The sequence below is a fragment of the Rhamphochromis sp. 'chilingali' genome, assembly GCF_963969265.1.
Source record: "Rhamphochromis sp. 'chilingali' genome assembly, chromosome: 3".
In the NCBI taxonomy this organism is placed as follows: Eukaryota; Metazoa; Chordata; class Actinopteri; order Cichliformes; family Cichlidae; genus Rhamphochromis; species Rhamphochromis sp. 'chilingali'.
In genome coordinates, this window is record NC_137931.1 from 43,098,589 (window position 1) to 43,118,410 (window position 19,822).

At 41.1% G+C, this 19,822-nt stretch overlaps 1 protein-coding gene across 5 annotated transcripts in view; it reads left to right on the plus strand.

The window, feature by feature from the left end:
* Positions 1-204: 204 nt before the first annotated feature.
* ap3d1 (adaptor related protein complex 3 subunit delta 1) overlaps positions 205-19,822 on the plus strand; it is a 28,518-nt gene continuing 8,900 nt past the window's right edge. For 3 of the 5 annotated variants that reach the window (XM_080877945.1, XM_080877946.1, XM_080877948.1), the window contains exons 1-24: positions 205-551; positions 3,876-3,971; positions 4,823-4,903; positions 5,117-5,197; positions 5,317-5,424; positions 5,591-5,720; positions 7,668-7,807; positions 7,942-8,015; positions 8,132-8,181; positions 8,575-8,624; positions 8,862-8,910; positions 10,920-11,065; positions 11,388-11,536; positions 11,648-11,878; positions 12,167-12,398; positions 12,535-12,680; positions 12,894-13,035; positions 14,140-14,211; positions 14,338-14,413; positions 14,599-14,798; positions 15,087-15,160; positions 16,314-16,337; positions 19,247-19,415; positions 19,597-19,740. In XM_080877945.1, the coding sequence (XP_080734071.1) occupies positions 456-551; positions 3,876-3,971; positions 4,823-4,903; positions 5,117-5,197; positions 5,317-5,424; positions 5,591-5,720; positions 7,668-7,807; positions 7,942-8,015; positions 8,132-8,181; positions 8,575-8,624; positions 8,862-8,910; positions 10,920-11,065; positions 11,388-11,536; positions 11,648-11,878; positions 12,167-12,398; positions 12,535-12,680; positions 12,894-13,035; positions 14,140-14,211; positions 14,338-14,413; positions 14,599-14,798; positions 15,087-15,160; positions 16,314-16,337; positions 19,247-19,415; positions 19,597-19,740 (2,760 nt within the window). In that variant the 5' untranslated portion in view covers positions 205-455. The remainder of the gene's footprint in view (positions 552-3,875; positions 3,972-4,822; positions 4,904-5,116; positions 5,198-5,316; positions 5,425-5,590; positions 5,721-7,667; positions 7,808-7,941; positions 8,016-8,131; positions 8,182-8,574; positions 8,625-8,861; positions 8,911-10,919; positions 11,066-11,387; positions 11,537-11,647; positions 11,879-12,166; positions 12,399-12,534; positions 12,681-12,893; positions 13,036-14,139; positions 14,212-14,337; positions 14,414-14,598; positions 14,799-15,086; positions 15,161-16,313; positions 16,338-19,246; positions 19,416-19,596; positions 19,741-19,822) is intronic. The other 2 variants (XM_080877947.1, XM_080877949.1) reach the window with 2 other exon arrangements.

Consider the following 19,822-nt stretch of genomic DNA (forward strand, 5'->3'; position numbering starts at 1 on the left):
GAGTCATTATTCTCACATGCTACACTGACTGTGTTCTGATAAGTGGTTAAAATATCAGTGGAGTTGTTTAACTTTTTTAGGATTAAGAGAATAAACCTTCTGGCTCACAACAGACGCTAAGTGGGGAGGACGGGGTGGGTGGGGAGGACGAGCCCTTTAACTCAACTGATTCCCACATGAGAATCTCGCATAATGCTCCAAGTCAGCTGACTTTAGACGCCATTTTGTCAGCCATTTCCTACACCGATCCACTGCCAGCGTCTCTGCACAGCACAGGACGGCCCCGTCTGGCCTCAACTTCATCTGCCCGGGCTCAGTAAACAGCAGCGGACCCCGCAGCACATCACGGCACCCGGGTGGATGAGACACGGTGTAGCGCGTCGGTCGGCACCCCCTAGATCTCTGCAAGGCGCTCGGCCCCGCAGGACAGAAGCGGTACAAAGTCGCAGACAGTCATGGCTTTGAAGATTGTCAAAGGGAGCATCGATCGGATGTTCGATAAAAATCTCCAGGATTTAGTACGTGGCATCAGGAATCACAAGGAAGATGAGGTAAAACGAGCAAACCGTGACACCGGGGTGTTTTACGCTTTACGTTCATTAACGTTTTTATAAGTCCAGCACACACACTGTGCCGTTACCGTTATCGCTGACCAGCGGGCTAGCGCTGGGTAAGTTAACGTTAGGTAGGCTGGAAAGCTAGCGTTATCGTCAGCGGCTAACGCCGCTGCCTTGCTGGCTGGGTGGTAAACTGTCCTTTGCTTACTAACATGTTATTGGTTGCGACCTGTTACTGAGTCGGTAGAAACACAACTTCTCGGGTTTTAATAGAAAAATGCTGCCAACGTTACTGACAGCTAGCTAGTCTAGCTAACAGGCAGTTAGAGGAAGCATCTCGCTAGATCATTAAAGTTTACCAGTAGATTACTCACCGAGAGCACACCAGATATGCAGATATTTAGGCTCTTGTCATTTATATTGTGAGCTAAAGGCTTTTTACTGTCAGGCCCGTTTGGTGAGAAGTATATGCAGTCACTTATTTGAGTTGACTTTGCAGCCACTTGGCCTCTGAATGAATGCTGTGATGAGTTGGTGAAGAGAGGCCTAATGTTTCGAGGGTTAGCTTAAAAATTCTAGTTGTAACTATTCTGGATTCGCAGATTAAATCTGAGCCTTTATATAATCTCGAAATGAGTCATCCAACATGTGCCGTGAAACGGCTCCTCATCCCTGCCACAGAGCTGTGGGTGATGACAGGCTCATCAAAGCATCTTGCTTTGAAGGGGCAGTCAGAGGGTGTGTGTGGGGGTTAGCCATCTGTTAACATCTGTCACATCATCCTATCTCTCCTATAAGCTCTGCGTTGGCTGCATCTAAACATATTGATGCTGTGAAATGCTATGTCAGGTAGTAAGGCAGGGTGGGTATGAAGTAGAGCCAGATACTGATATTGGCCCGTCTCAGACAAGATGCTTGGAGTAATTCGGAAATAGTCATCACACAGTTTGTCGAGCAAAATGCTCCAATTCTGTTGTTTACAATACTCTCAGGACTGTCTGCAGCATATTTATGAATGTCAGTCTGTCCAAGTTTCCACCAGTGCATGGGGAGGCTGCCATCCTGGGTCCAGCAGCCAGATCTTTTCTTAACTTTTTAACTAGTTTGTAAAATTCATAAACAAACAATAAGCACATCATATCCCTATTTTATCTATAACTCTAACATACCATATACATTCTGGCCAGAATACAGTATATCATACCATACCATATATACCATATCATGTTTGTTACACACTATATATGTTTGGGGGTTTTGTTTAACTTCCTTAAAAACTACATTGACTTTGGCTCCGTTATTAGGTGAACTATTCACCTAAAATCTGCCAAATCAAACATGCACAGCAAACCCTTTTGAACAATGGAGCAGTTCAAAGTAGCTTTTACTGTGAAGCACGATCCCTGATTGCTTCAAGCTGTACTGCTGTGTGCGCGCACCTACATCGTTGCTGTAGGGAAGATGCCAAATGTCAAGGTGGCACGTCTGACCTCAAGACTACTTTGAGATTTGATTTCTTCTCAGTATTGTTCAGCTAGAAGCACTAAACCGGCTTTATAGATGCTTTACTTTTACATTATATTACTTGTATTAAGACACAAATGCTGTCTGTGTCTATATTTGAGTTTTTGGAAATGGAAAAACAAGCATGTGGGTCAGTTTTGTCGTTCCAGGACGTTAGCGTTTGATCTCTTGCTTCGCTGTATAGTCTGAGCTGTTCACCAGTGGAAACCCAACCCAGGCAGCCTAGATAAGGTGGTGGTTACCCAGTCAACAGTGGGCAGTCTGCTAAAATATTAATACGCCTCTGTGTGTACTCTGAAGTGTGTGCCGAATATCCCACAGTTTCTCTGTTTGTTTTACACATGTGTGCAGAGTTTGTGCAAAGTTTCTGCATAGTTCATTCATTCACTGTCTCTCCCACGTCTTTGGAACAGCATCTGTATTGAATTAAGGTGTGAGGATTGGAAGTATGAATTTTACTCGCCTTTGTGATAGTGATCAGATTTTAAAAAGAATATAGCACTAGTTAGTTTCATCTAAGCCCAGTCATTCGTTTCTTGGAGCGTGCACGCCTTCAAATATATCTCCACCCCAGTATGTGTTACTGGCAGGAAGGTTGTCTGTGTTGGCCTTATGTCAACTATTTCAGTTATTTAAATTGGTTCTGGATGGATAACTGAAGAAGATTGTGATGGAGAAGCACTCTGTATATGCGTATGTCTGTTTGCTGATGGTGTGTTCAGGCCTTCACTCTTGATCGCTACAATTTCTCCAGGAGCGGGAGTAGCAGAGCGTAGTGTCCCCCCCCCCCCCTCTAACACCACCTCCTGTCACTGTGCTGTCTCATGACTGCACACACATGACCAGCACACTCTCACACACTACAGAGCTATATGTGTATGTGTTTGTTTAGCAAGGTTGGTCCTTTCTATAATGGTTAAAAAAAAATTGACCTCAGTTTGTTCTGCACCGTTGAATGAAATGTGCTCCCAGTATTTTAGGAGAACTGATGTGATTTAGCAGTCATTATGAGAGTTGAGATTTCATTGTTATTCATTTTCCCAGAAATGGTTTTCTGGGAAAAAACTAATTTATTTAAAGATAAGTGGATAGATGGATGGATGCTTTGATAAACAGATATATAGATGATGGTGCTACTGATGCTAGCATCCTACAACATAATAAATACAATTGAAGATCTCTTTAACTGTGTAATTGTAGTAATAATGATATATAAAAGTGGCTGTTATTATTTCTTAATGTTTTTACGTTGAGTAGGATTTTTTTAAAAATTTAATTTCTTTTAATTGTTGGTCATTATAACTGAGATAATGTTTTCGTGGAAGAGAGAGCTGAGCACACCTCATTGTTCATTAGTATGGGTGGTGGACCGAAAACATCTAGCAGATTTGAAAACGGATAAATCCACACGGCAAACAGCTCCAGTGTAAGGGTTTAATTTGCTGTGTGATGTCCCAAATTAATGGTAACTCTCTATTCATCACAAGTTTGAGTGTGAGCTTTGTGCACGAGATGAATGTATTTTCAGAACTGTTTATCAAAATATATTTATACCTGGCCCTGTAAATACCTACATACATCAAGCCACATGTGATAATCTTGTAGGTTAGTGGTAGAAAGAAAGAAGCAGTTAAAGTTGGGAAAAACACTCATTCAGTTCTTGGTTAGTGTCTTGGAAAGCGACAGCAGAAAGATCAAAATTTTCCAGCCTGCTCGCAGCCTCCCTCTCCGGATATCAGTCCACCTAATCTGATCTGGTGTCTGTTGTTTGCCCTCTCCTTTGTCTGCCCCCAGGCCAAGTACATCTCCACATGCATCGATGAGATCAAACAGGAGCTCAAGCAGGACAACATCGCTGTCAAAGCCAATGCTGTGTGCAAGCTCACCTACGTAAGACCTCTCACCCGCCACGGATTCACCGACTTTGTCTGTCAAATCTACTCTCTCACACACACACACACACACACACACACACGAGCTATTGTATACACCTGTCAACATAAGCCCACCATGTGGCTTCGTTGTGCTGTAGCTTAGTAGCAAGTTATGCTGTTGTACGTTTCTTTACAGCACACCTAAAATTAACAAAGGAAAAAACTAAAAAACACAATAAAAAGATGAGACTCTGTTTATAACAACTACTTAGTTGTAGTGCAAGAATACTTGGCATATATTTTAATTCACAAATGAATCCTTCATCTGTCCTAAATCAGCTCCACTAGCATATTGTGACATATTTTGTTGACATGCACACAATGGAAAATTGCGACTTGCTGTGACACTGTAGATGAAAACCACACAAAAATCTGTGGTTAGTATCTTTTCTACCCAAACAGAAACAAGCTGAGTCAAATAAAGCCTTATTTCCTCTTATACTTTCATCAGATCAAATGGAAGTGCTACTATTTCGCAAAGTAAAGTAGTGCATTTTTACAAAAACACATTCAAGGCTGTGTGTGTGTTTCTTGTTTTTGTTAAGATTAGTCACTTCACAGCCAAACGTCGAGCAAGTGACACTTACTGAGAACATTGTCCAATTCCCGTTGAAATGAAATTGCTCTGTCTATTTATAGTCAAGGTACACATTTAGATTTAGATGTCTTGTTGTGGCCGGCATCAGTATTCACTTTGAGAGCTTTCAGCCCAAATCAATTATTCTCTCTCTGTACCTCGCCGGAGCAGCTTAGAGCTCACCCTCTTCCTTTTAGTCACAATCTATGTCTGTCTCCTCTATGTTGCAGCTTCAAATGCTGGGCTATGACGTCAGCTGGGCTGCTTTCAACATCGTTGAAGTCATGAGTTCCTCAAAGTTCACGTACAAGGTAAGTCTGGGATGTCAGGATTGGTCGTGGAAGTGCAGGACAGAGTAATGCAAATGGAAAGGAAGATGCACACCCAGAATTTACAAAGTGATGTAGTCACAGCTGAGTGAGCTGTATAAGTGGATCTCTGTGGTGCTGCAACAGGCTGACGAATGTTTGTAGTAATGTAATATAATAGCAGTATGTTCTTTATGCTTGCTTGCTTTCCTACAGAGGATTGGCTACCTGGCAGCCTCACAGTGCTTTCATGAGAACACAGACGTCATCATGCTGACAACCAATCAAATTCGAAAGGTCAGCGATGCACATGTTTTGTGAACTCTGTAAATATCTCCTTACTGTTAGTTTTCCCTCAGCTAATATTTTCTTTCTTTTTTGTTTTTCTTCCTATTTTTTTAATCTATTTCTCCCAGGATCTCAGCAGCCCCAACCAGTATGACACAGGTGTTGCCCTCACTGGTCTGTCTTGTTTTGTGACCCCTGACTTAGCTCGGGACTTAGCTAATGACATCATGACATTGGTGAGTAAGTCCTGAGGTGTACCCACATGACTTCTGCTCTTTTCTCTTTTTCTTTTTTTGCTCGTTACCATTTACTTCAGTCAAATAAGCTGTCATTCCAGGGTTGTTGTTTTTTTTGTTTTTTTTTACATCTTTAAAAATGTGTATTTACTGTCTTCTACTGCAGATGTCCCACACTAAACCTTACATCAGAAAAAAAGCTGTGTTGATCATGTATAAGGTGTTTCTCAAGTATCCCGAGTCCCTGCGCCCAGCTTTTCCCAGGCTCAAGGAGAAACTCGAGGACCCAGACCCAGGTATCAGAAAACACAGTATTTATCCAGTCTGCTAGGGAACGTTTGTTTCTCATTTCCGCTCATGAAAAAGAGAGATCATTTGCTGGTTTTTCTAGTACATTTGATTTGTGCCCCATGTCCACAAACCTTTTGTTTTCACTGAGCTTTAATAGACACAGCTGGAACTTTTGGGGCCTCTGTGTACATGAACCGAGCGCCACATGATATTTTTTTTGGTTAAAATCATACTCTCAGATTTGGGCGATGACTGTCTTTTTTTTACTAATCACATCGTGAGCCAATCAAGCTTTTCCTAAGTTCATTTGGAAAAAATTACAAAAGGTACAGAAAAATTTGGACAGTGTTATTATTTTTAAGGTGCTGTTTTTAAGTATTTTTTTAAGTGTAGTTGTTAGTAACTGTTGATTGTGTATATAAATGGTGGATTAAGCCACCTTGATGTCACATTTTACCCAAGATTAGCTGTTTGGTGGCTGCTGAAGAAAACACTAGAATTTGACTCACCACCACTGAAGCACATTTTTTTTGGATACTTTAACAAGACAATAAAGCTTCTTTCAGGTTTATGTGTAATTAATTTAACGCAGTTGTGTCAAATACTGGCATATTTATTTCCCTACGGACGGCGTACGAAAAGGGGTTTTCAGGCCAACTTGACTGTGCTTGACATGGATGACGCTCCGTGTTGGTCAAATGCTGATTGGTTGACAAATGGGCCAGAACAGGGAAGGGATCGATGGCAGAGTTCACTGGGAATTGAAAGAGCTTGGGAAAAAAATTTAAAGATCCAAAAATACAGCATGAAAAGTACAGATTGTGGCTACAGTGGATACTTCTCGTTGTTTGTAACACTTGGTTTCACTTCATCATTTAGTATGTCATAACTTTGCTTTGCTCAGCGGCTGGCTGACAGAATAAGCAAGAGTCGCCCACATACTGGTTGTAACATGTTGTGCAGTGCCCCCATCCACAGCAGACGCTGTCTCCAAGCAGACAGGCTGTCCATGGACTGCTAGTGGACGACCAAGGTGTTATCACTGCTGAAGCATCATTTTAGCTAAATTCACAAGGGTACACCACAGCAGATGGAGCCTTGGCTTTTTTAGCCCTTCTGTGTTGGTTTTGAGTTCTAGATTATCAGGTTGCTGCTTTTTGGTAAATTTGCCAAAGTTGGCCTGCTCGTCTTATGTTTCCGTACCAGCAATAGCTATTCCCGTGGACTTCACCGCGTCGTTCAGCTACCGCTTCTGTGAGTCTCACATCCTTCCAACAGACTCCAGCTGGGAATGTTAGTCCTTGTATTGTTATCTGCTGCAAACTGGACAGCAGCTGCAAGTAGAGCTTGCACCAGATGAAGAAGTGGTTTTGTGAGTCACTCCACTAAGCTGTCTAAGGCTGCAGAGCAAAGCAAGCGATACTGTCACCAGCTGCAGTCCAAGACACTACAGTTGGACTTGCAGGGGTCGAAAGACTCGGTGGAGAAGCAGCTAATGGTTAGCAACACCAGAACTTTTACAATAAAGTATACTCCAGAAAGCATTACAAATTAAGACTGTCCACAATATAAGACATCAGATCCCCTAACTGAACCCCATAAATGATTCAGCAGCAACGAATATGTGATTAAAGAAGGCTTGGGTATGGTGCTGAGCCAGGACTTCCAAGACTGCAAGACAATACTGCTGACTCTCTTCTGGTTTTAGATGGTTTCATACTTACTACTCTACTCTATTTAATATCTCACTTTTTTATCCAGTTATGACGACAGTACAAATTCCATTCTTTTATTATTACATGCTTTGTTTTGTATGTTGGACTGCAGTCATTGGACATTACATTTTTTTTCTTTAATAACAGACTACATAGTTTTTCAATGTTCTTTTAAAGAAATTAAGCTTTTGTAGTTTTCAATACTTGTTTCCTGATGTTATATTCCTTTCCTTTTAGGCGTCCAGTCAGCAGCAGTAAATGTCATATGTGAGCTGGCCAGGAGAAATCCTAAGAACTACCTGTCATTGGCCCCGCTTTTCTTCAAACTCATGACTTCCTCTACTAACAACTGGGTTCTCATTAAGATCATAAAGCTGGTAAGACTTTACATTTACATTTTAGTAGTTAGTAACTGAATAGATTTAAATATATACTTTTATATATTTAGTGTACCAGCTTCTGAAAGGTGATTGTGGACAAACAAAATCCAGAAATTCTGTGTATCTTGTAGTTTGGTGCACTCACACCGTTGGAGCCACGGTTGGGGAAGAAATTGATTGAACCTCTAACAAATCTAATCCACAGGTGAGAGGAAATTCTCTTTTATTGTATTTCCCGTAGACGGTACAACAGTCTAATCTGATAAACAGCTCAATAATAATTCTAAACTTTCTCACCGTCCTGATGTTTTTCTCTCACAGTACCTCTGCCATGTCTCTGCTGTATGAATGTGTCAACACTGTGATTGCAGGTCAGTACAGCTGTTCTGTGGGTCACATCAAATCTCACTTAGCTTAGTGGCCCCAGCCCCATGTTTATTTCATCGTTTCAGTATATTTTTGCATCTGTGTTGAGAAATAAGCTTATACATTGATCTTCAAAAAATACAGTGTAGTGTCTTATCTGTATTTGCTCTTTTCAGTCCTCCTACGTGCTAAAACCACATTTTCTTAGCTTTGCTTGAATGAATAAGTGGAATTTGTACAAGTTAAATTTTAACTTGTATACTGGCGCTTAAACATCCTTGAGATTTAGCAGAGGTCTTTTTCCTCACGTGTTCTGATCTTTATTTGTTTTGGTTTTTTTAAACTTGCTCATAAAAAATCGTTCTCAGATGTAATTGTTTCCTTGTGCTACATTACAGTGTTGATTTCTTTGTCCTCGGGGATGCCTAACCACAGTGCTAGTATCCAGGTAATCTCCTCAGTTCCTCTCTTTCATCAACATATTCACGTGTTTAGTTGCAGATTTTTAACCCTTTCCACTCCAGTTGAATCACAGTGCATGCCGTCTGATCCAACATAGCTTAAGTAGAAACACAGCAGCCATCAGACAGGCCAGAAAGTCTCACAAAGCTCCTGGTGTGGAAAGGTTTTCCGTGGTGATAACAGATCTGTCCCTCTCCCTCTCTGTTTTTTGTCTCTCCCACAGCTCTGTGTGCAGAAACTGCGAATCCTGATAGAAGACTCGGACCAGAACTGTGAGCCCTCTGTCAATGCCTGCAGTGTGTCATTTTCTCATTGTCTGCGTGTTTTTGACTATGGAACAGTCCACCCTTTTAGACGACAATAACATAGACCTCCTGACTCTGGATAACTCGAACATTACTACCTTTTCACTCTCAATTGGGCGTCCTGCTTGGAATACCATTGCACTTAAGTCACATCCACCCGGTTTCCAACAGAATAGACACAAAAAATTACCCAATTTTAATTTTTTAAAAATATTTTCTTTGCTTCACTCTAGAGGGGCTTAAATTTGTTATACTATAAGTTGTTATTACATTCTCTTTGCACACAGCCATTTGGAGCTTAGATTTCTACATTCGGGTATTCGAGTTGTCTGGATCTTAAAACGTAGATAACTGTGCGTGTGTAAAGTAAATTGTAGACTCCTGGTCATAGGCTACATCCACTCTAAAATGTTTCCCATATCAGTCCTAAATCACTGTAATAGTGAGTACTCAAAGGCATAAAGTCATGCTTTTTAAAAGGAAAACTTATTAGTGTGGACATGGCCTTAATAGAGTAGACTGTGAACCTGTGGTTCAATGTTTTATCCTTTCATTGATCACTGCTGTGCCCCTGTTTCGTTTCACAGTTATACTTGGGTATAAAACTTTCCAAAACATCAGTGAGTAAAGCCGTAAATATGTAGCGATTCCCTTGTGACGATGCTTAACTGGTAAAGTATTTAATCTCAGGGCCCACTTAAAAGCCCTGAGTAAATTCATGTAGAACACTTGTTGAATTAGGACTGAGTAAAAGTCAGGTCACATACTTTTTGGTGATGATGCCATTAGATGGAGTGCAGGTAACTAAGGGTTCAGTCACATTTAGGCATGTATCATTATTGGGTTATTATTGCCAACCAGTCAGGGTTGGCAGCATTAATAATAGTAGTAGTAGTAGTAGTAGTAGTAGTAGTAGTAGTAGTAGTAATAATAATAATGATAATAGTTATTAATATTAATTATAAATGTTATTGATAAATACTTGGTGAGCTTAAATGAGTCTTCAAAAATGCAATGCCAGCTGAAAATGGAGAATTTTCACCTTCAAAGTAAAAGTTGTGCTTTACCATCTTCTTCTGCCTCTTCCATGCAAAATAAGGGCGACCATGGCAACATGCTAGCAACCAAAACGGTCACAATTAAAACCATAGGTTAAAAGAAATATGTTTCAAAAATGTGTGTAGCTTTTTCTTGTTCAGCACATCACTGAACTTCCACAAGTCCACATCAGTGGTCACTTCTCTAATCTAAGCACTGCAGTGATCAGCTTCACTGATCCAAGGTCAGTATAACACCCTTTTATTGATCACAGAACCTGAGAGGGGGGGGGGGAATGAGCTGCCAGGGGTATGAGAAAGGATAAAGCAAAACAAGACTGTGTCCCAGTGTGTGTTGTCCCGTGTGCGTGTTTGTATGTCCTTTCCATCTTTTTGTGTGTTTTGTGTTTATTTCCTGTTTTAATTTATTTTTGTTTTTGCTGTGTGATTTATATTTTTTATAGATTAGCGAAGTGAAGATGAGCATAGAAAGAGTTCATAGTGTATTAAAGTTATTACATACATATGATTATTACTGCAGTCACAGTAATGTAAAGCTAATCAGGTTTAAGAGTGATGGCATATATCAGAATCAGAATCAGAATACTTTATTGATCCCTGGGGGAAATTATTTTTTGTTACAGTGCTCCATTTTAAACCAACATTAAGACAAGACAGACAATACGCTAACTAAGAATAGTACAATATATACATATATATACATACATACATACATACATACATACATACATACATACATACATACATACATACATACATAAGTCACTTATAAATAAATATTTGGAAAAGAAACGTGTAGTTGTAGCAGCAAACAGCAAGGTGAACAAAATATACTTGGTAACGTGTGGAGATTTCAAGGGTTGTTGTGTGTCCTTTTTTAACTACACTAAGGTAGCGTGTTTTTGCGTATTTCTGTAGTGAAGTATTTGGGCCTGCTGGCGATGTCAAAGATCCTGAAGACCCACCCCAAATCAGTGCAGTCTCATAAAGACCTCATTCTCCAGTGTCTGGATGACAAGGATGAGTCCATCCGTCTGAGAGCTCTGGACTTGCTCTATGGCATGGTATGCAGCCAAACTTTTGACTTTTGTTTTATTCAGTGTTCACGAAAACTAATGTTGAATATTTTTAGATCCGGATTATGCTTGTTTCAGTCTATTCTAAAGAATACGGTGCAATGCAATACAAAAAACAGAACTTTCGCTGTAACTACTTTGCTGTAGCTCGGTATAATAAAACGGCTTTGCTAGCACTCACACACTAAAGTGTCAAGTACAATAGATACCGTAAACTGTTACTGCCAACTGTAGAACTCTGCAAATGGTGCTGTTTGATCTAGTAAAGTAATAATTCTCTGTGGTCACTTGTGGGTTCTGCTCTTTGCAGGTGTCCAAGAAGAACTTGATGGAGATCGTAAAGAAGCTGATGATACATGTAGACAAAGCCGAAGGAACCACCTACAGAGATGAACTGCTCACAAAAATCATTGACATCTGCAGTCAGAGCAACTACCAGTATATCACCAACTTTGAATGGTTAGTTTACCAGCAGCACTGTCCTGTGCTTCACTCTGAGGTGTGTCAGTTTGCTTTACATTTGCTGTTTGTTGTAGTTATATACACGCCCTCTCCATGTCTGCCCAACAGGTACATTAGTATCCTAGTAGAGCTGACCCGACTAGAGGGCACACGGCACGGCCACCTCATTGCCTCTCAGATGCTGGATGTGGCCATACGAGTCAAAGCCATCCGGGTCTTTGCTGTTGCCCAGATGGCTACCCTGCTGGACAACGCCCACCTGCTGACAGGCAACATGCAGAGAAACGGCATCTGTGAAGTGTTGTATGCTGCAGCCTGGATCTGTGGGGAATTCTCAGAGTAAGTCATTAGAAGTAGTCAGTATAGTTGGTATATTTAAACTCTCTGCCTGACGCTAAAGGTTTGGCAAACAGAAGAGACAGAGCAAATACCGTTTTACTCTGTAAGAGCAGATGAGTCAGGACAGAGTTAATGCAGTCATATAATATGTAGTGTGTTGTGTGTATTTATTTTGCACAGTCACAAATGTGTGTAACCCAAACACTGTACTGCTGTATCTGTTTGGGAACCTTCCTGAGGGTTGAGAGTACCAAACCTGAAATAACAGAAATCTTCCCCTCGTTTTAGACACCTGGAGAATCCCGTGCAGACTTTGGAGGCCATGCTGCGTCCTAAGGTCGCGACCCTACCTGGTCACATCCAGGCTGTATATGTGCAGAATGCAGCCAAGCTGTTTGCCACCATCCTGAAGAACCAAGAGGGGAACACAGACAGCACAGCTGCACAGGAAACCAGCCAGATGATGATAGACAGGCTACCACTGTTTGTCCAGAGTGCTAACCTCGAGGTGCAGGAGAGGGTAAGATAAATGAAGACTGAAAGAGCCAGAGTCCTTACAGAGCCTGACCTTTAATGCTTCACAGATTACAAGGTTACCTACTGCATACAAATCGGATAAATACCTGCAATCTACAGTTCCTCTCCTTTTTCCTCAGGCGTCCTGCATCCTGCAGCTAGTTAAATACATCCAGAAACTGCAGCAGAAGGATGTAGAAGTAGCAGAAGAAGTCAGCGCGTTGTTTGCTGGAGAACTCAATCCTGTAGCTCCAAAGGCACAGAAGAAAGTGCCTGTTCCCGAAGGGTACGTTGGCTCAGCACATGAGATAAACAAAACAAAACTGCAATATCACATATTTTTACAGTTTATAATCTTTTTGCTTAAAATGCAGTGTTTTTGTTTCTCACCTTTGAGGTGTAGCAGCAAGAGTAACTAAAACGTTTCGGCATTTATGCTGCATGTGTCTGCTTTTGAGTTTTTCATAATGGAATACAACAACCATGTTTGTGTGTGTAGGCTGGACCTGGATGCTTGGATCAATGAGCCTCCTTCTGAAAGCGAGTCTGAGGATGAGCAACCCAAGGCTATTTTTACCAAGGAGGAGCCCAAACACTCACGCCCCCGTCACACAGAGGTGGACGAGAAAGAGCTGGCAAGGGTGCGTAGGTTGGTCTTTGTATCATTGATAAACTGCAAAGAGCAGTTATGATCCAGGACTCCATGTCCAAATTAGTTTTTTGTTTTAGCTTGTAACATTTGAGGTGTTTAACCTTTTTGTGTTGTTACTGAAATTTTTATAATGTCAGCTGAAAAAATTGCCACCATGAGTAAGAAATAGTTTCAAAGCAACTTCTCAATTTTAACTGATGGAACATAGAACAAAAACAGTACACAACTCTGACTTTTTTGTTGTTGTTTTAACGGACAGGATTAGTAAAAGTCTCATCATTTTCATACCGTTTTCTTTTACAAAGTGCTGACTAATAGAAAGAGTAGAGTATGGTTTAAAGTGATCATGGAGGAAAAGAGGAACAGAGATGTTGGCCCTGCAGTCACTACATGTTAATGCCACCTCAGCAGATGGGTTTCCCTTAAAAAAGCCTTAAAACCAGTTGGACTTGTGCTTTCTTTATCAGGGGAAATTGACATTTGGTTTTCCATCTTCCCCTCTGAAATAACTTTTCGTATCTGAATTAATTTTGTTCTGAGTGTTGCTCTGTGGCTCTTCTGCCACCTAAGACAGAGGTTTGAGGTTGGGGAGGAAACTGTCTGCAGATTGGACGAATCCGGTCCTGTAAGCACTAATTCCAACAGTAGGAAATCCCACCGTGTGCACTTCTTCTGATCTGTAGCAGTCATAGACGCGCATCAAGACTTTGAAGCAGAATTGTAAGGTTTGATCTTAGTTTTAGAAAGTGACAGACCGACGATGCTGCCAGCACTGTTTCTAGTCTTGGATATGAATTATTTATTGTTTCGGTACATTACTTTAAATGTTGTTATATGCCAAAGCCTTCAGGTTTTTTCATCATTGATTTTTTTTTATTTATTTTTTATTTTTTATTTTTTTTTAAATGAACGGTAACATATGTGATAAAATGGTCTGTGACTGTTTATTAAAGTTGCCATTGACTCAGAATCAATATTAATCTCCTCAGACTCACAGTTAGTAAATCTGGCTTCCCCCTTGGATCCCAGCTCATGCTATAAGTGACGTAGGCTGTTCGTGAATTCATATTATATTTCTTGTTTCCACTACAAGAGGAGAGAAGCCAGAAAGCAGGAGCAAGCCAACAACCCATTCTACATCAAGGCCTCTCCATCTTCTCAGAAGGTATGCTCACCGTCTTCAGTAATTACTTTGTGTTGGTAGTCATTTTCACTGCACAGGGTATTTAGTAAAAGTAGTTACGCTCATGTATGGCAAAACCCTTTTTGAGATGAATTCTTTTATGTGTAGGTGTACCAGGAAGCTCCAGGAGTGGAACACATCCCAGTCGTGCAGATTGATCTCAGCGTGCCTCTCAAAGTCCCAGGTGGGACACGCAATCCTTATATTACTACAAAAACTAAAAAAAGGAACCCCAATATAACTATCATAACTTCACCTGAATCTAAGTGCAGCCTTACTTGCAAACATACTGTTGTGTCACAATTTTTCTATTCGTATACTGAAAATTATCAACGTTACCCTTAGCTACAACTCCCTCCCACCCCACAGGTCTGCCTATGTCTGACCAATACGTTAAACTAGAGGAGGAGCGTCGGCAGAAAGAGAGAGCAGAGAAAAAGAAGAAGGAGAAGAAGAAGAGGAAAGAAAAACGCAGTGGGCGAGGGAAGAAACACGACTCAGGCCCAGAGAGCGAGGAGGACATCACACCTGCACATGTGGTCGACATTGTTACAGAGGAGATGCCAGAGGTAGGCATGTGGTGACATCAATGGAAGAAGACTTTTTATAAATACTAAGTTTAAAACATTCTGTAAGTTGTTGTTGAAGCCTTCTTTTTCCGCCTGGTCCTTCTTTCTATGTAGTGTTGAAAGTTTTATTACTTTATTATTTAATTTAGTTAATGTTAATTATTTTACACTGACATGTTCAAGGAAAATCATTTTCACTCAGTTTTTTATAAATATATTTTTACTGTATCATCACAAAGATCACTGGAAGTCAGTAGCTCAGCTAATCTCTTGTGTTTTGTCCTACAGAATGCCTTACCCAGCGATGACGATGACAAAGACCCCAATGACCCTCACAAAGCCCTGGACATCGACCTGGACAAGTGAGTTTTATTTTACATGTGTTCGACCTTCATCACTTTAACTGCTGATTTTGAAGATGCTGAAGTCATCATTTTTATATCTAAACTAGTCTGCCAGGCACTGAAATTTAAGATTTTCCACCCAAAGTTGTTGTTTGTGTTGTGTACCTTGTTTTAAAGCTGGAGGATTTCTAGTTTGAAGTCCAGTTATGTCAGAAAATAACTGAATAGTGAGTTCAACAGAGAGCTGTTTGAAAGGAATCTATCAAAGTCAAACTGAAAAGCAGACTTTAGGTTAAATTCAAGTGGTTGAACAAAGAAATCGTATCAACAACCAGATGTAGCTTATTTACAGTCCTGTGTCATTGGGGCTGTTTTGTGGACAGATTTAGGCTGTTTTTTTGAATTAAGCATGTAAAAGGTTTGCAGTCGATTCCAAGTGTAGCGTTTGCATTTGGAAGCAGTTCATTCAAATTCAAATGCAAAAGCCGTTCTCAAAGGGGATCTTATTTCAAATGAATCGAGCCAAACCTAGCGTGCACAAATAAAACAAATTTACTAGAGAGAGTGTGGGAACATAAGAAGTGGCCAAATCAGCATTTTGGAACATTCAGAAAAAAATGAAGCACCTGTGAACATGAAAAGGCCCAGGCCATGATGTAAGTCAGCAGTGGTGCATGATCGCAGGATGCTTTCCATGGTAAAGAAAAAACACATCACAGCATCTAGGCAGGACACTAATCTCCACAATGTAGACACACGATTAGCCAAAAACGCCTTTAAAAAATAATAAGCCATGAACTTTGATTCCCTGCAATTATGTCAAGTTGTCCAATTATATTTGAGTTGATGAAAATGGAGGACTTTGTATAAAAATGACCACTGTGGTCAATGCTAATATTTTTCTTAAATCCTCCAAATTTAACCTAAAAGTTGCATTTTAATCCTTTTGTTTCAAACCTGTTGTTTTGGTGTACTGAGGCAGAGAGATAAAAACTGTTGCTCTCCAAACATTTCATGAAAGTGTAGTTTTAGCATTTATTCCTGAAGCTTTCCAGTCACAGCATTAAAGCCAGTGTGACCGGCCCTCTCCCTCCTCGCACTCCTCCTCATGCTTTCTGCTTCCTCTTTTCTGTGCCTACACACATCCATTACTGCCTCTTTGTGTGGGCAGCTTATTGGAAACAACTGCGCGCAGGTGAGTAGCACCCCAGCCATAGGGCCTGACCTCTGACTGTGCACAGGTCACCTTTGTCTTTCTCTCTGTCTTGCTTTCCAAGTAGCTGTCCTGCTCTTTTCAACTAATATAGCTGTCTGTTCCTTACCTATCTGAAGCTTGTAATGTCCACTTTCTCTTTTTGCTCTTCTTCCCTTCGATCTGTTCTTTAGTTGTAGCATTTGACCTAGTGATGCATAACGATATTGTAGTATCCCGCCTCTCTTAAAACTGCTTCTTCTTCTTTTTTATTTTTTTTAATGTTCTTGAAAATATCAGCATCTCTATTTCTGAACAAGCAGTTCTGATTTATCTGTCCTTAAAGAAAGGGAAACAAAATGATTTCCTAGAAAGAAAGAAAATAAGAACTGGCTGCTGATGTTCTCAGGACTTAATCTTTCACCCTTTAAATTCCCAGAATAGTTTCCTAAAAGCATGTTGGCTCTTCTTTTTCTTGTACTGGGCAATCGGCATCAACATGCTTTTAGAAACCTATCCCAGCGGTTCGACGCAATAGTGTAATTCTTTTCTCTTAGATCTGCTCAGCTGAGTTTAGTAGACTTGGCATGCCCCCAGACTGTCTCCAGCTGTTTTTAAGTGGATACGCTTTGCCTGCCCTCAGTGGAAAAAGATGTGGCCTTAAGCCAAGGATAGAATGTGGATCGTTTGAATAATGTGTTGATGAGATCATGCAGGACAAGCTGTAAACAGTTTTGGTCTTATAAATTAATGTTTACTTACAAAAACACATGTGGAAGTCTTTCTTTTGGATTGTAATTCTAAAAGAAAAATGACACCACAAAAGCAAGGTTACTTAATTCTAGGAATTTAAAGCTGAAAGAATAAAACCAAAAAAGAAAATTTACTTAAATTGGAGACTGATGACACAGCATGGTTTTATATAATATCTATATTAGATTTTATATTATATATAAAGATTTTCCAACAGGGGGCTATAGTGCATGCTACTAACTCCTAATTTCCGGCTTTTAAGACATACAGTGGGGCAAAAAAGTATTTAGTCAGCCACCAATTGTGCAAGTTCCCCCACCTAAAATGATGACAGAGGTCAGTAATTTGCACCAGAGGTACACTTCAACTGTGAGAGACAGAATGTGAAAAAAAAATCCATGAATCCACATGGTAGGATTTGTAAAGAATTTATTCGTAAATCAGGGTTGAAAATAAGTATTTGGTCAATAACAAAAATACAACTCAATACTTTGTAACATAACCTTTGTTGGCAATAACAGAGGTCAAACGTTTACTATAGGTCTTTACCAGGTTTGCACACACAGTAGCTGGTATTTTGGCCCATTCCTCCATGCAGATCTTCTCGAGAGCAGTGATGTTTTGGGGCTGTCGCCGAGCAACACGGACTTTCAACTCCCGCCACAGATTTTCTATGGGGTTGAGGTCTGGAGACTGGCTAGGCCACTCCAGGACTTTCAAATGCTTCTTACGGAGCCACTCCTTTGTTGCCCGGGCGGTGTGTTTTGGATCATTGTCATGTTGGAAGACCCAGCCTCGTTTCATCTTCAAAGTTCTCACTGATGGAAGGAGGTTTTGGCTCAAAATCTCACGATACATGGCCCCATTCATTCTGTCCTTAACACGGATCAGTCGTCCTGTCCCCTTGGCAGAAAAACAGCCCCATAGCATGATGTTTCCACCCCCATGCTTCACAGTAGGTATGGTGTTCTTGGGATGCAACTCCGTATTCTTCTTCCTCCAAACACGACGAGTTGAGTTTATACCAAAAAGTTCTACTTTGGTTTCATCTGACCACATGACATTCTCCCAATCCTCTGCTGTATCATCCATGTGCTCTCTGGCAAACTTCAGACGGGCCTGGACATGCACTGGCTTCAGCAGCGGAACACGTCTGGCACTGCGGGATTTGATTCCCTGCCGTTGTAGTGTGTTACTGATGGTGACCTTTGTTACTTTGGTCCCAGCTCTCTGCAGGTCATTCACCAGGTCCCCCCGTGTGGTTCTGGGATCTTTGCTCACCGTTCTCATGATCATTTTGACCCCACGGGATGAGATCTTGCGTGGAGCCCCAGATCGAGGGAGATTATCAGTGGTCTTGTATGTCTTCCATTTTCTGATGATTGCTCCCACAGTTGATTTTTTCACACCAAGCTGCTTGCCTATTGTAGATTCACTCTTCCCAGTCTGGTGCAGGTCTACAATACTTTTCCTGGTGTCCTTCGAAAGCTCTTTGGTCTTGGCCATGGCGGAGTTTGGAGTCTGACTGTTTGCGGCTGTGGACGGGTGTCTTTTATACAGATGATGAGTTCAAGCAGGTGCCATTCATACAGGTAACGAGTGGGGGACAGAAAAGCTTCTTACAGAAGATGTTACAGGTCTGTGAGAGCCAGAGATTTTCCTTGTTTGAGGTGACCAAATACTTATTTTCCACCCTAATTTACGAATAAATTCTTTACAAATCCTACCATGTGGATTCATGGATTTTTTTTTTTTTTCACATTCTGTCTCTCACAGTTGAAGTGTACCTCAGGTGCAAATTACTGACCTCTGTCATCATTTTAAGTGGGGGAACTTGCACAATCGGTGGCTGACTAAATACTTTTTTGCCCCACTGTAAGTTTACCAGCTCTTATCACTTCAGTATGGAGGACGTTATTAGGATCGATCGACCGTGTGGAGCTCTGCTAGAGGAATGTCTTGTGCTTTGAATGAGACCTGGCTGCTTCACAGTGCAGAACATGTGCTTGAGAATGGTGGATTGCTGCACCCTACATGCCTTGTTCACCTTTAACAATTAATACTCAAGGAATGCATCTTTCAGATGATGTAGCCCAGGAGGATCAAAATCACCTCCCAGTTAGAGTTAAAATATGTATCTGTATGTTTTGTTTGTGCAGGCCGCTTGCAGACAGCGAGAAGCTACCGGTCAGGTCACATCGTGCAGCGGGGGCTCCAAAAAGCTCTGCTGAGGATGGAGAGGCAGAAAATGCCACGCCACAGGAACCCAAGAAGAAGAGCAGCAAAGAAAAGAGGGACAAGAAGAAAGATAAAGAGAGGGATAGGAAGGTGAGGTTAAGATGCTGGAAACATTTCCCACCTTCTGGTCATAAATCAGATTCACGGAGCACTCAGAGCGAGGGGAGAACAGTAGTGCGCTGTCAGCTGCGCCGTCACAATTTGATGACTCAGTGTTTGCATTTCTTAACCTGACTGACACCGACTGGAATATATTCTCCTGTTTTCACAGAGGAGCAAAGAAGAGAAGAAGAAGAAAAAACACAAACATGAAGAAAAGGAGGAGGATCTTCTTGGAGGTCAAGCAGAAGAGCCCGTGGTCCAATCGGAAGAAACGAAGGAGGTGGAAGCACAGCCCACTTCAACTAGTGCTGAGGTACGCCTTTATAACATGTTGGACCGAGGATGTTTCCTACGCGGCGCCGCAGTTTGTATCTAACATCCAAACACTGGTTTTA